At 40.6% G+C, this 16948-nt stretch overlaps 1 protein-coding gene across 2 annotated transcripts in view; it reads left to right on the forward strand.

The window, feature by feature from the left end:
* NPAS3 (neuronal PAS domain protein 3) overlaps positions 1-16948 on the forward strand; it is an 866185-nt gene that overhangs the window by 608989 nt on the left and 240248 nt on the right. For both annotated transcript variants that reach the window (XM_047738684.1, XM_047738685.1), the window contains exon 4: positions 12142-12231. In XM_047738684.1, coding sequence (XP_047594640.1) covers positions 12142-12231 — 90 coding nt within the window. The remainder of the gene's footprint in view (positions 1-12141; positions 12232-16948) is intronic.

Below are 16948 nucleotides of genomic sequence, written 5' to 3' on the forward strand. Positions count from 1 at the left end.
TGGTTTCCAAGATAATCCCAGGTGACCTTGTACTGCTCACTTTTTTCAGGCTTTTATCATTCGTGGGGAGACTGGTGTTTACTTAGACTCTAAGATAGGTCTGAGGAAGAGTTTTAATGAGGATTCATCTTTCTTAAATTATTAGGGACTTCATTAAAAATGTTAATGTCTTCTGTGACAGAGTGTGTGTGGGGTAGATACAGGTGGGAAATTTCTTAATTGTGAAACTGACTATCTTGGAGTCTTGGGATTCTAGACTGCTAAGAAAAATACTATTTTAACAATGAAAATGAGGTTTAGTTCACATACCTGGTCCTTCAAGGAAACCAGGCAGAGGGCCAACTGAAAACTCAGGCTTGGAATTTAATCAATATGCCTGCCCCTTCATACCACTGCTGTGGGCAATTTGGATGCCTTTGACATAAAAGGTTGAGAGAGACTAAGTGGGAGGTGACAGTTGTGGCTAAAGGTATTATAGGGTTATCTGGTAGAGGCCACTATAAATTCTGTAGACTAAATAGAATTTTAATAAGTCTAATAGTCATTGAGAGATGGACTGTCATCCATCAAACACAATGAATGGTAGAATATATCCATTTTCAAATTATTTTTGTTCTAACATATCTTTAGCTATTTAAGTCAAAAGAGTGGGTAAATGGATCATTGTGCACATTAGAATTAGACTGAGACTATTGATTCAAGGTTTCTAGTGAATGAATTATCAATACGGCCAACTGCAAATTTCATTTGGAATTACTGTGACTTGGCACATCAGTGCATTTGAATAGATCGTGCATAACCTAGATTATTGTTCGAGCGAATCCCTTACAGGCTATTACATAACTTCAGTAAACCACATGGCCTGGAGTCACTGGAAACACTTGATCTACTGATTCCTCAGGTGTGTCAGGTAATAATACAGCCTCTACAGTGAAAGTCGATTGTGGTGTTCCATGGCAAGACAAAAGGCACAGTCAGGAAGCTAGACCTGCCCAGCAGCTTAACAGTATGTGCTGCCTAGGAAAAGGTGGAAAATCAAAGTCTGCCATACTTTGGCAGGTGTCTGGGATGTCACTTCCTGGTCTTTGTCTTCACTGAAGAGTCCTGAAAGGGGAAGATCCTGTGTGATAAGGGCGCTTGAGGACAGGAGGGAAAGGAAAGTTTGTCTGAGTGAAAACTTTTGACACCACCTTCTGCCCTGGGAAATGTTATGTGGTGGTCTTGTTAGCTCCATTAAATGGTCCATCGTCTTTGGTAATTGTAAGAGTACGTGTGAGCACCTTTAAAATATATTTATCTCTAAATATCTAGGAATCTCGAAATATATAGAACAGATCTGTTCCTGAAAAATTGACCATTTAGTGACAGCTCCTGTACTGAATCTAGTTTGCCCTTTGCTGCCCACTGTACCTTCCTCTAGTAAAAACTGTAAGACAAACCAGAACTATACATTTCAAATACTTTTTTTTTTTTTAACAAATTTGAGCACTGATTTTGAAAGGGAGAAAATTGCAGCGATCACTTGATTGATCAGTCAAATAACTTCAACAGAAAAGAGTTGAGTCTGTCACTTTTGCTGCCTCATATGGCAGGTCAGGAAGGCCCAGTGGTTTCCCCAAGGGAGATACATTCTTTGCCTTCTTCAGACTACCTTAACATGGCTGATTTTACATTCATGGTAGTCCGTTTAGACTTTATCTTTGTGTTCCCATTAGTTATACTGCTCTGTAGACAACTTCAGTCCCATGATTCCTATTAAATCTCAGAGATTTAGGTTAAAGCATCATTTGATCCTGGAAATTCAAATAGTAAAATAGCCAGTTACTCCTCAGTGATGGCTGTGAATTCTTTTTCAGTCAGGATAGTCATTGAAGTAGAGCAGAAAGAAGAAGGAAACTCCAATGTCATGTAGTTTAATTTCCCTCTTTGCTAATGTTCAGATCCCACAAAATTGCCACCACCCATAACCTTGTCGCCTGGACTGCTTCTTTCATTCTGTTCTTGAATTGGACACAGTGGAAGCCAGGATCCACAGCCAAGCACCACTGCTTTTAATTGCGTACATTTAGACTCTCATTTAATGGACACCTAGCCGATTGGTCCTAGCAAATTTCATATCCTGAATTGCTCCACTTCGAAGGGTATCATCTAGAGATTCTCTGAAGACGACTCCTTCTGACATAAGTCGTTTTGCTTTGTATACATGCAAGTGTGTTAGCAAAGAAACACAATCTCCTTTGCTTCATGTGTGTTAAAGAGGCATGTGGGGGTAAAGGCAGAAGCATTTCCTCGATGCCCTGAATAGGAAGAGAGCTCTGTGGACAAGTAGTATGTACTGGTCATTCTCACTAAGACTCAGTGGCCAACCGCAATGAAAGGAGAAGGTCAGCAGAGCATCTGAGAGCCATAGCAAGCACTAAGCCCAGTTGTTTATCCCAAGATCATTTAGCACCAGGTTCCCAATTCCATCAGAATAATTGATTTTCCCATAAATGTATATCGCCACTTTGTATGGAGCTAAGGTAATGAAGCAGTGTAGCCTCTAAGCATTTGAAATGAACAAAAAAAAACCAATATAAAGATTTCAATATTGTACATGTAGGACCCAGAAGAGGTGCAATTACTTGAAAAAGATTTCAAAAACAGTCCTCCGCGTTGCTGATTTCTGGAACTAAACTCTACTTTCTATTATGAGTCCATCATATTTATAGCTGTATGTGGGTCTAGTAAAAATTAATTATTAATTATATAAATGATAAATAAAGAGAGAATCTAGCTACAGTGATTTCTGGAAATTAACATCAAAGATTTCATGGCCCACACATTTTCCCCAACCAGAATTCCTAAACAACTATCTTAGCTCAGGCTACCGTAACAAAATATAATTGACTAGGTAGCTTAAGCAACAGACATTTATATTCTTGTAGTTCTGGAGGCTTGAAGTCCAAGATCAAGGTGCCAGCATGGTCAGATTCTGTTAAGGACTTTATTTGTAGCTTGCAAATGGCTACCTCCTTGCTGTGTGCTCTCCTGGCCCTTCCCAGGGGCATGCCCAAACAGAAAGAGATAGCTCTCTCTTCCTCTTCTTATGAGGCTATCAGTCCTATTGGATTAGGACCCCCATCCCTATGCCCTCATTTAATCCTAATTATCTCCTAGAAGCCCAGTCCCCAGATGCAGTCACCTTGGGGGTTAGGGTATCAACATACACATTTTGGGAGGCTATAATTCAGACCATGGCAACCATATTTGTGACAACCAAGTTCCTTTCAGTACAAATGTTTTTCATTCCTTTTCCCTAGAGATACCAATAAATGTCTCCTGAAATGAAACTCCTATGAATGCATCAGATTAATATCTGAGGTCTCTAAATGGTCTTTTAATATGCTAAATTCATTATAGGGTTCTTTAATCACTGTTACTACCCCTGACACAAACTCCTTACCTAAAGGAACACGCGTGCAATGCTTTTATTATATTCTTTTAAGGAGCCTCTTTTTTAAAGTTACCCACTGCCCAGTTAAACAGTCAGATTTGGTCATAATCAGCCATAAGAGAAATAACAGTATGGGTCTACATTGTTATCGAGGATAACAGGATAAAGTCATCTTTACTGAGGATAAAGTCATCTTACATAAAATAGCATACTTCTACATAAAGTAGTACATGATATGCCAGAAGGAGAAGGAGAAAAGCCCTAAGTCTCAATAAGAAACCATGGGACAGGAAAGGGGCTCATTGTGCGGGCCAGCCCGGTGGCCCATGGGTGTGTGTGCTCAAGGCTTGTCCTGGCCATTGCTGCTGGGAGGTGTGGGTCTCCTAGCAATTTTTTTTATATATTTTTATTTTTTTTATTAACATATAATGTATTATTTTCTCCAGGGGTACAGGTCTGTGAATCATCAGGCTTACAGATTTCATAGCACTCACCATAGCACATACCTTCTCCAGTGTCCATAACCCAATTTTTTATTAACCGTGGGGTCCCTTCTCTCCTTTGAGCCATTAGTCCTTCCTCCAACACATGAGAATTTCCTTGAGGTCTAGCAGTCTCTTGGCTGTACTTTCACAAGTTCCAAGAAGATAAAAATATGAGCTGATGGATGTGTTCGTTAACTAGATGGGAGGAATCTCCTGTGCACGTGTAGCAAATCATCACAATGTATACTTTAAATATCTCACAATATCATTTATCGATTATACGTCAGTAATGCTGTAAAAATACAAATTTCATCAATCCATGCCTTTTCTAAATCAAAGACAACACGTGACAGGTGTGGAGCTCAGTGAAAACGGACAGGGATCCCCACCTCCTACACAGTATATCCTCAGCTGGAAACTCCCTTTGTCCTGCAGCCTTTTGTTTTATAGAGTTAATTTTCAACTCTGCTCATTTGCTTAGTCTCAGATCCCACAGATGATTTTTCTTTAAGAAAGCAGCTTGTGGAGGTGCCTGTGTGGCTCAGTCAGTTAGGCATCTCTCTTCAGCTTGGGTGGTGATCCCAGGGTCTTGGGATTGAGTCCCACACTGGGTTCCCTGCTCTGTGGGAAGCCTGCTTCTCCCTCTCCCACTCTCCCTGCTTGTGCATGCTCTCTCTTTCTCTCTTTCTGTCAAATAAATAAAAATAAAATCTTAAGAAAGGAAAGGAAAAGTAAAGGAAAGAAGAGAAAAAAGCAAAGAGGAAAAAAAAGAAAAGAAAAGAAAGAAAAGAAGTGAGTTGGGTCCTTGCCCAGCTTTGTGGAACCTCAGCTGGTACAGGCCCAGGTCATAGTGAGCACTCAACAGTTGTTTTCTGAATGCATCACACTTAAATATAGGAATATGAGAATTGCTTATGTGGAAAGAAATGCTGGAGGAAGCACAGATTTTGAGCACCTTCGACGGCATGCGAAACAACTGAAGTACCCAGCAGGTAGTCTGAGCATCAGGTGGAAAAAGAGGGATCCTTCTTTCTTAGCTCTACCACATACTGATGAGTGGCAGTGAGCTATGTCCTTAATGGCTCTGGGCTTCAGCTTCCTTATCTGTAAGGTAGGGTTAAATAATACCCATCTAGGGGCACCAGGTGGCACGGTCAGTTAAGCACCTGACTCTTGGTTGTGGCCCACGTCATGATGTCAGTGTCATAAGACTGATCCCTGCTCTGGGTGCAACGCTCAGTGGGAAGTCTGCTTGAGGATCCTCTCTCTCCCTCTGCCCCCTCTCAAATAAATACATTAATTAAAAAAACAATTATGATGGTCTAATCTCTATACTGTTTTGTATAATGCAGACAACTGGAATTATACCTGGAACTTTGTGTGAGACCAAGCTCCATGAGTACCCAAAGTAAAGAAGAGATGTTTTTCGGCTTCTCAGGACTAGTACAATGTCCTATTTATAGTACTGCTGCTGGCAGGGAAATTCTTCCTTTAACCTGAGAGGAACTCTAAATTAAAAGGGAAAGATGTGCAATAAGGAATGAGCTCCCGGATTCTGAAGAGCCTACATTTCGGTAAATTTGTATACCCCATGCACAAAAAGGAGACGTTCTAGTGTGCCAGTAATTATCTGTGCCTTAGCGTAACTAGTGGGACTCCTCTCCTTCAGGCAACAGGAGCTTGGGAGCAGCACATGGGCTGCTCACACTGATGCCCCGTGGAATGCCAGTCTCCCAGGACGGGCCACAGACCACGTGGGGTCAGCTTGTGCACCCTCCTGCCCCGGACCCGGGACTCAGAGACACAGACACGTGCGACTCCACGCAATGCCGCACCCTGTCTTTATACCCGAGCCTGTTGTCCATTTGGCTGGATGTTCACATCAAGAAATCTACGTGCCTCAAGGCTGGATGTAAGGCTTGAACTAGCATCCCAGAGAAAAAAGGTCAGCACTTTGATACACAGCTTCCACAAAATGGAATTTTAATGAGCAGAAGCAAAACCCGATCTCCTCGCTCAGAAAGCAGATGTCTTTGTTCTTTTCATGTTTTAACACTTCACTAGCTCAACATCTCTCCTTTTATTCTGGTAACTCTCCACTAAGAACTAAGAGAGGCCGTCTGTGCCTCTCTGCCCTGTTTTCTCACCTAAGATGTTTAGATTTATGTGTTTTAGGAAACTCTTAGGAGAGGTGTTGTGAGGCACCAAGGTCTGTTGTTCCGGAATCCTTTTTTAGTGGGAAAACACTCAGATGCGACTGAATGACTCTAATTTGGTTGTGATGGGGGAACGTGTGGCTTTGGGTACATGATAATGACATGAACCCATGCGAGCCCTTGTGTTTTTGACTCATAGTGATGGGGAGGGGGCAAAGGAAGAGACATGGGAGCCAGAAAGCTCTGGAAGATTCCTCGGAGTTAAAGCCCAAACCTTTGATGTTTGCTTTCATCCTCTTTAAGAAAATATACTTGCCTTAGATTCCTACCTCTAAAAATAAAGCTTTTGTTTCTGCACAGTGCTTGATTGTTAAAACTCAGATTGCAAAGACAAAATTCGGGAAACTTTTTCTTCCCCATAAACAGATACATGTGGGCACTTCTGGGCCTCGTCCCAGGCTCCTTGAAGTTGCTGGGAGTCCACATGTGTGTGCGTGAGCAGTCCAGCATCACCTCCTGAGTGCAATCAGAGGGCAATATGGCATTTTAATGAGCTCTGTCAAAGTGTTATTGTATCCAAAGGCCAGAAAAATTTTAAGAAACATTTTTGTCTTTCTAACTCTTTTATCTGCTGCCAAAAGAGAGTGGAAAGATAGGTATTGAAGCCCTGTCCTCACTTTTCAGGCCAGGCTTCTTCTGTGCTTGGCTGATTCACTCAACTTCTTTCATGATGATGGAGGCCTGGTTCCAAGAGCAGACTCTCCCATTTCCAATGCTAACCCATTGCTCAGAAAGCAGAAGAAATGTTCTCATACAGCCTCTCCTTATGAACAGCAAAGATGTCTCCACAGTTACAAAATACTCTTATCTAATGGCTTGCAAGCCTTGTGCTGACATCCATGTTCTGTTCATGCTCTAACAGGATTTTGTCATAACAATGACAAACGCTGGGTTTGGGGAGAAATTTGAGTGTGCCAGAGACTGTCCTCTCTCAGGGTTGGGTATTTTCTGCACAGTCTAAGCCTGAATCAGAAGAACATCACAGATGCACGGTGCATTGGACACGGAGCACATGCATGCATTTAAATCACGTGTATCTTACTTTTTTACTGATGTAATTGTGAAATATGTTCCTTTTGCATTCATAATTAGGGGGTGGAACAGATGGTGAAGGCTTAGTTTAAAATAATCTGTCATTAAAATAACCTAGCCTACTGGTAATTCTTCACTCTAACTGGAGTGAGGTCATAGGAAAAGAGTTTGAGGTGATTTTTTTTTCTCTCTTCTGCACTGGAATGTGGAAGAAAGAACCACTAATCTGTGAGTGGTTATATACGTGAGAATTACTCCTCGAAGGGCACCATAGTAGGATTTCACTCTGTGAGATCTGGCTGCAGTGGACTATGCAGGAAAAAGAAAGAAAGCAGAGACAAAACTACTTTGACAAATATAAATCCATTTAGTACAATGCATTAAACATTAGTGTACCTTCAGTCATGAAGCTATAGTTAGTTTGATACCCTGCAAGGAAATAACCTCATCATTTGACAAATACTGTTAGAGGCCCTCAGCTTTTGGGGTTAAGAAACTGTGCCTTATACTTTATGTGTTACACTGATGTCAGGGGATATAAATTATAATTACAGGCATTACTATTCAGAGATGCTGTAGCTCCTGACTTCTGCATCCAAGCCTCCCTCCTGTATGTGTGTACCTCATAGACTTACCAGGATGTGACAAAGGAAATCTCCTATCAGCCCTGTCAGGATGGCTAAGAACTGGTTTTAGTAATAAGAAAACTGTCTTGATAAATCAGATACTAGCATGCCTTTAAAATGTCTATTTTACTGTTTCTTCTAAGATTTTGTTCTCCATCTGCTTTGAGGAAAGCAGATAGATTTCAGCATGGCTTTATAATAAATCTTCTCAAGGAGGGACTAGCATTAACATTTGTGTAGATTCTTTTTCATCTTAATCCAACCTTAGTTAATAATCAGAAAATTCTACATAGTGAGTAAGGAGATGTAATTAACCCTTTGACCCCAGAATCTTAATTGGTGCCTGTTGAAAACAGTGGGCAGTTAAAAAAAAAAATTAAAAAGTTGCCTGCAGTGTCAAAGAGCTTGGAATGTATGTAGTAGCTATCTTGAATAGAATTTTTAAAAATTCCACAGAACTTTGAGATTAATCACTTTTGGTTCCCAAGACTAGCAGATCGGATGTTTCCTTCCTCCTGCCACCTTTTAAGATGGAGACACACACATGAAACCACTATCAATGCTACTCTTAAGACTTCCCTAAGCAGCAGAACAGAACTAACTATGGATGGGGATTACCCTCAATCAGAAGGTGATGGCAGTGGCAAAGGCTGAAGGGCAGCCTCGCCAGTCTGCTGCTGACCCAAGTTCATATTCCATTTCCGTATTTGAAACATAATCAGATCTGAGTTTTGGACATTCATTTCACACTGTAGATACAATTGACATGATAAATATAAAGGTAAAAAATAAGTCTAGGGGCGCCTGGGTGGCTCAGTGGGTTAAAGCCTCTGCCTTCGGCTCAGGTCATGATCTCAGGGTCTTGGGAACGAGCCCCACACCAGGCTCTCTGCTCAGCGGGGAGCCTGCTTCCTCCTCTCTCTCTGCCTGCCTCTCTCCCTACTTGTAATCTGTCTGTCAAATAAATAAATAAAATCTTTAAAAAAAAATAAGTCTAACCAGGGTTTTTTGGTTTAGTTTAGTTTTTGTTTTTTGGTTTTTTGGGATATTTTGGTTTTGGGGATTTGGGTTTTGGTTTTTTTTTTGTTTTTTTGTTTTTTTGTTTTTAAACGTCTGTGATGACAACTAATCTGACGAGTTGTGTTCTTCCCACACCAAATTGGCTGTTATTTTTAATTGAATTGACTGGACGCTTTGTGTCATGTAGACATAGACTCATTTTAATCTCACCAGGAAATTGGAACATGTGTTGGAGCCTCTGCTTTGCCAAACAAAACTGGCCAGTTCTTAGATCGCTGCTGCTTAATAGCATCAGATGTTTAGCCTCCAGAATTTGTTTTTTCCTTGCTATCATGCCCAAACATCCTCTACTGTTTTAGTAAATACTTGAGATATGAACCTAATGTTACAAAATCACGATTGCTTTCAGTGAGAACGTAAAGGATGTATGTGGCTGGCAAATGGCCCACACTTAGTATTTTGGAGAACTACAAAAGAATCTAGTCTGACTCTGCTCTTGCAAATGTTAAGAGATATCCCAGGCTGTGTTAGACATCTGTGATATCAGCATCTGCAAATACTCTAATAGCTTCATGACCAGGACTCTTGGGGAAGATAATTTCCACCCCTCTTAGTCATTCTAGCATTTGTGATCTAAGGGAAGGAGCTTTGGGCTTGGAGGTAGAACTGGACTTACTAAGTCTGGTCTGAGCAATTGTTAGGTGTTGGCCAGATGAAGATGACTAAGACATTGCCCACTGTTGAGAAATTCAGTCTCCTTGGGAGTTGAATAAGCCAGTCAGGACCATCCAGTGTCATAAATGCTTGAACAGTATCATCAGGGTGTAGCAGATTTAATCCTAGCTTTGCCACCCGCTGACTGTATGATCGGGTCCAAGCACTGAACCTCTCTGTGCCTCAGTTTCCTCACCTGTAAAATGAGTGTTTAGAGGACAGGGGGTTATCTCTCTGCCAGGTCCATTAGTCCTTTCTTCTCTCAGTCAGCCTTTTGGTTGTCCTGTGTTCCCATAAAAGGTTCTCCTGTCTTCTGTCTCTCTCTGTCTCTCTAACCTGACAACAGCACTCTAAAGTGTGAGAAGATGGCTTGCAAAGCTCTCTTTCTGTGTATGCCAGGGCATGGCCATTGGGTTGAGTGGAAAACCTGTCCATGGGGAAGGCTTAAAGGAGTGGGAGGGAGGGTCTTAATCTTCGTGAGTCAGCCTCAGGAGATCTCTTAGGTGAGGTAAAGACAAGTGGAAACAGATCCTTCCCAAACTTCCACAAAAGAAACATCTGTCCCTTTGCACTGGTTCAAAGCAAGAGTCCACTCTTCCACACTCCACGCTTGAAAGGTTGGCTCTCACCAGGCTCCAGAGTGGGTGGCAGTGTGGTCAAAGGGAAGGAGCCCACTAAGCAGTGTTTTGTTCCTTGTCCCATAGCTGATTCCAGGAGAGAGATTACGTGGCAAGGTGACAAGTTAACCTCTTGTGGGAGTGACCTGTGAACTCTCTTGTCATCCCACTTCCTGTCTGTCTCCTGATAGTGGGATTCTGTCATCTGAACAATCATTCAAAATCGAGTGACGATTTTTAAGTCATAGGCTGCCTCTTAGCAAAGTTTCACTTCAGAAATGCTATGGCCATTTCTTTCCATTAAGTTACACAATCAGAGAACCTTCGTTTTAGTGGAGGCAGTCTTGTCATTAATTCCGACCACCACAGTTCAAATCCTGACTCCATCACTAACTAGAGAGGGGCACGTTGCCTACCTTCACCAAGCCTCAGTTTCCTTGTCTATAAAATATAGATCGTAATATAATTACCTCAAATGATACTTGTGAAAATTAAAAGAGATAACACATGCAAACTGCTTAGCGTGTATTGATTAATAAATGGACGATATCCTGACCAAAAGCTTGTCTATCATGAAATGTGTAATGTAATCATGTAATGTGACTTTGGAAATGTTTTCAGAACCTACCTAATCAGAGAAGGAGATTGGGGGCTACCCACAGTCTCTGACCAGTGGGGCTCTAAAAATGGGTCAGGAAGTATGGAAGCCAAATGTCATATCTCTGTGTGTGTGTGTGTGTGTGTGTGTGTAATGGAATCCAAATGTATATATTCCCATGTACATACATAAATATAATACATAAATATATATATTTCATATGTATGTTTAGAGCTCCAAAAAATACTCAGTATTTTAAGCAACTGAAATTATTGCTGGGATTTGAGATGGTCCATGTTTCTACCTGAATGTTACATGCTACTTCCACCTTTCCATATTTAAGAATTAGGTCATTGAGTGTTGCCACATGCTCTGTTCCCAATGTGGGTTTCCTATTTTTCCAAAACTCACAGCCTTTGGAGTTCCACTACTCTTGGAAACTTCTTTTTGTTTTAAGCAGTACTTGGGCCACTTACCTGGTTCAAGATAAATTACACAAAGCGGAACAAAAGACATAAAGAGGATGGAGGGTAGAAAATGCACTTGGATTGCAAGAATTTGAAACAAGTGTTCTCTCCATTTGAGTGGTACATTGCAGTTGGGAGTCCTTGATGATTGGCACCACTCGTCAAACTGACAACGCAACCCCCCATTTAGAAAGTGGACAAACGTCTCGGGAGTTAGAGATGATGCGTAGCTTCTTTCTCTGCCCACCCTCTTTCTTTTGTTTCCATTTCAGGAGCTGTAATAGAATCTAGATCTATCACAATAAAACTTAAGCATAGAGTTTTGCAAAAAAGGATTACAGTTTGTAAGATTTCAGCCTATAATCATTCACCCATAATGTATTGACTTTTCCTATTTGTTCTACCACAATAGGCACTGGGGGTGAGAAGGGTATAATCCTTTATTAATTAGCAAATTATTGATGTCCACAGTAGCTCAAGTGGTGATTTTACTTGCTCTTCATAGTGGGACCCGTTTTTGTTACAGTTTTTGTTACAGTTTCTCATTTTGTTACAGTTTCCATTCCTGTTCAGCTATTTAATGAAGAATCTGGCTGATTTAATCTTTTAAACTACTGAATCCAAAAAAAAAAATAATAAAGGCAATAGCTCATAAAATCATCCTGACCTGATTTTGTACATGAATATAATATATCTTGATCAGAACGACAGAGACACAGGCAGATCCTGAATTAAAGGAAAGCTCGTAGTCTTCGTTCAGACCTTTTGTTTGTTCATTTACAGGGCAATGGTAGAATACCTTAGGACTTTTGTTAACCATGAAGAAAAACAGGGTCTTAAATTCAGTATGTGTTGCTTTGTGTCACATGCCCTGTTAATTAAATCTCCATCATATGTTTATTAACTTAATTATATATTTTTTTTCCACAGTCCCTGGATGGCTTTGTATTTGCACTAAATCAAGAAGGAAAATTTTTGTACATTTCCGAAACCGTCTCCATCTACTTAGGCCTCTCACAAGTAAGTAAAATGACAATTTAGATTCTTCACGGGGATTGTGAAGCCTCCTTCTGCCTTGTGTTTTTCCCTCTCCAATAGATATTCTGTTTAGCATGAATTATCAAATTTATTCTTTAATGCCTCTACTTGTCTCTTCTCACAAAGTCAGTGGGAAAATTCTGTCCGTTCGGAACGTTCGGAACAAACTTGTGCTCCAAAACTTTAGTTCCCCCTCCCCCCAAGGATCATTATTAATTTATTGAGAACAAATGAAGTTTCTTCCCTCCGTTGTTTTGAACTTTGAAACCTCTGTGCCCGGTAGAAGAGGGACACACTAATGGTGCTTCCCTTGTGTCCTATTACTGGATGTTTATGGAGTACCCTGCATTATCCTGGGAGCTGACACAATGACAGGGAGTCATTTGGAGTCAAGAAATGCTGAAAGAGACCATTAAAATGTGTTGCAGGGAAGGTTCCAGCAAGGATATATTTTGCTGCCTTTGCAAATGCTTCCTAATGCTGAAAGACAATTTCATAAAATAAGATAGCCTTTCATGATGTGCAGTTTAATTACTCGCACGTGTCCGTCAGAGGTTGAAAGAAAAGAAGATGGAGGCAGCTGGGGCAAGGGACAAGATCCTAGATGTTATTTCCTGATATTCCCCCCGGAACACACAAATTTTACTTCCGTCGGATTCGGGGACACGGGCTACATCTACAGAATGTCAAAATCCCCTGAAGAAAAGTTTTCAATTCCACTAATTATCCAGATGTGGTGGTCCCCCCCCCCCGTAAAAATGCTGAACATCTGGATATCTGCCCCCACACAGGTGATTGACGGAGTTTGACCCTTTTCATCTGGTGGTTTGGCATGAGGAGAACACAGCCTTGGTGGGAGGGATTTTGTATGTATGTGATGATCTGCCAAGTTGGATAATCTACTTCTCATTCAGTTGTCCCTTGGAGCTAAAGATGGAGATAAGATTTGTCTCTCTCCTCTTAAGCAAGACCCACCCCAGACTCACTGCTTCCGAAAGTTGGCACCCCTCTAAGGAGGCATCCAGCATGGCTGGAACATTTTGGCTGTTAGTGAGCTTGCTGGGTAAGAGCTAAATCAAGAAAGACATTGGGAAATAAGAAAGATATTTGGCATTTGAGGAGGGTTGGAGAAGGAGGAGAAATGCTGCCAAATTTGATTATTTACTGTTGAGAATCCAAGCAAGGGTCCATTAACTCTTCCTTGAAGAACACGCAAGCTATTGGCTATAGTTTATAGAGAAATTCTCTTGCATGTGGGTTTTAGCAAACCAAATGATGGAAACAGGGCTATGGTTAACTCGTCAGTATTCTTTCATCTTGTTGAAATCTCTGGTTTTGTCGTAGCCTTTCATAGATTTTAATCCTTGTCTTAATCTGTTTGGGATGGAGTTTTTGAGAATCTCCAGTTTGGAAATGGGCGCACCGCCATGTTCGTTCACACTGCTCAGAACTGGAAACACCACTGTTTGTTGTTCTGCAATGTCCATATTCATCTGTTTTACGCAGAATATCCAACAAAGTTTAATAAGCCAGTGAAGAAGAAGGATGAATAATTAGTTTAAGCAGGTAAATGCTAATTAGGGAACTCCTGAAAAGCATCCATTATATACTAGCTCAAAACACATTTTACAGCCCTGGTTAGTGGTGTAATCCAAATTCTGTCAAGGCAACTGCATTTTCTGTAATTGAGATGTGTATGTTTGCTTTGCATAACAGATGGCTCTGTATGCTTAGACTGATAGCTAGGAAAATAATAATTGCATTATTCTGGCCAAAAGAATATTAGCTCTTGGGTTTTGGCCATTTCAGTCAGTCCTCCTGCCAGCACAGCATATGCACATATATGGATTGGATTTTCAAGGAAATTGATGCATCTGGAATAGTGTGGCCATCTGAAATATCATCTGTTCAAGAAAAATTTGGCTTTAACCCTGTGCTGGTTTCTCCTTAAAAGCAGTATATTTCACTGCTTTTCTACTGTAACATTAAGTCAATCTTTTCTTAAAATCTGAGACAAATAATTGAGGTTTCTGCAGAATAAAGCAGCTGTGTAGACATGGAACAGTAGCTGGCACCTTCTGGGCAGTCATTCCCTGCTATTTTATGTGATGGGTTTTAAAGTGTGTATCAATAGTCAGCATCTTGACTTGCCCGGGAGCAAACGCTGGCCCCAGTGTCTCTCACCCTCCATGGTACATGTGTTTAGTGTCCCTAGCAAGGGTGGGACATGCAGGTGAAATCTATGAGGTACAGAGGGCTTCATTTGGAAGTGATGAAGGCTAAGTCACTAGGAAGTGATTTGCGTATGCCGATGTAGGTGTTCAGCGTTCGAAACCAAAGTTTATGAGTACTTCCGGGTTGACGTGAAAATAATCCAATTAAGGGCACGGGATGTTTTTAAATGCCTAAAGAATGAGAAGGAAAAAAAAAATCTATGCCAATACTCTGGGAAAGGATTTCCAACCCAGTAAATGTTATGTTCTAAGTCCTAATAGGATCCTTGACACTCAACCCTTTTCAAGTTTCTTCAGTGTCCTCTGGCACTTGTCGGGGTACAGGGTCCTCATGGGGGATGTGTTATGTAAAATGTGCTCAAAGTTATTCAATTAAGTACATACTTAATCTTTTACACACACACCCTTAATTGAATGCAAACCAAACACTCTGTTTGTGTCCTACAACTTTGGCTCAGAAGTTATTCCATCAAATTCTAGACAGAGATAAGGAGTCTATGAAATTATGGTCCCTTGGTTCCTTCTTAAATAGTTTTGTTAAATAAAGACCAAGCATAACTCATATCATCAAAGACTTACCCAGCGAAACTGTTGAGGAATATTGTGAGCACGTCAGCTTGTTAGAGTGTAGTTATATCTGCCTTTGTAACTCTCAAAATATTCCTTCCTCAGTTTTATTTTCCTTCAACATGTAAATAAATATGGTGGCTTTAAAGTGGCTTATGTTCAGGAAAGAATTAGGATGATATTTTGACTTGTGAGAAAACTAAGTAGAGAAACTTCTACTGAGCTCTGTTGGCATGGTGTGAATATAGAGACAGAGCAGATTTCTTCCCTACCCTCTGTTGAGTGTAACAGCTCCTGGTGTCCAGTGCATGCATGTGGCGGTTATTCTCTCTGAAGTATTTTCATATTGTCATGATGATGGGAGGGAAGGGATCTGTGATGAGGTTCAAACCGCCTTGGGCAGCCCTTTTGACTTTGCCAGAGATATATATTTCATTCAACATCCAAGATGGGGTTTCAGGTTATAGAAATATGCACTGTTGGCTCGCTTCCCTAGGTAAAGATGATTCCCAACTACTCACTGTGAAGACATCTTAAAGAAAGAGCCCCAGATAGTGATACTGAGTTTGATTTGTGTGGGGATTAAATGCCTTATATACGTGGTGATAACATTCAGAGCTGTTAAAAACTAACTCTATTTTGTAGCTGTCATGGAATAAACATAAGTGGAAATGAAGAAAGAAAACAGTGTATTCCCTAGCACTGAAAATGTAGTAATGATACATAGTAGGATTTTAAGAAATCTCTTCCGGGTTGTAAGGGACATAATCACCAAAGGATCCAAAGGAGACTTTTTATGATAAATAAAAAAAATTTCTAGTTTGATATAGGACTTAGAGAAATAGTCATTCATTGGCTTATACCCTCCTGTTTCCATAAATGCATAGAATAATGCATAAATAAAAAATAATAGCACAAAAAAATAAAAAAAAATAATTGCACAATATAGCCACGGTATAAGGAAAGAAAAGGTAAAATTAAGTCATTTTTTTTTACCCCATAGTAGACAAACCACAATAGAGGCTCTAAAAAAGGATATAAATAGTCTGATAAAGCCTCATATTTAGCAGTGAGCTCCCTGGTAACCAAAGCAAAAAAGGAAATACAGCCATTCTTCAAAAAATAAGGAAGCATTGCTTCTTAAGGAAAGCAAAGTTTTTCTGGGGCTGCAGTATAAAAATATATCTCAAATATAATCTCTGTAGAGGTCAATATATGGATTATGACATACTGATTTGCTTCTGTTGGAGTTCATATTCAGAGCAAAGCTGTATTGACCATGTAACCAATATGAATGAACATATTGCAAATCTCATAAGCAGACAGGAGACTCTTCCCCCTCCCCAGACGTTGGTGTGCTGAAGATCATTCTGCGAGTCATTTTCTGACATCCAGGCCTCATAATAGCTTTGACTAGTTTGATGGTTTATGTGCTTGTATAAATCAGCTTTCCCTCATCCATACACAAACCCTGCATTTTCTCTTAACTACTGATGAGAAGTCTAACGGTACAGTTGCTGGAGGCAGAGGACATGGGTCTCAGTTAAACAGAGGATAAAAAAGGACTTGTAGTTTTTGAAAACATTTTTCTTTGAAAGTGGGGTGAGAAATGATGATTCTGAGGCACACCTGTGCCAGCAAAATGGTTTCAATTTAACATAGAGTCTTATTTAAAATAAAATAGGATCTAGAGCAAACTGGGAAATTAACAGAGTTTTACACTGTGATATCATTAGAAAATACCCTGCAGCCAGCTAACCACTCTCTTGAGATGCTTCCTAATCTCGCCCCAACTGCCTCCAGTGCCAGCTTGCCCGACACTTCTCACCCAGTCCCCATCCTGGTGGAAGATACACCCTTGTTGTCGTAAGCCCTCCGGAAAGTAGCCGCAGACAAGC

The sequence above is a fragment of the Lutra lutra genome, chromosome 7 (assembly GCF_902655055.1).
Source record: "Lutra lutra chromosome 7, mLutLut1.2, whole genome shotgun sequence".
In the NCBI taxonomy this organism is placed as follows: domain Eukaryota; kingdom Metazoa; phylum Chordata; class Mammalia; order Carnivora; family Mustelidae; genus Lutra; species Lutra lutra.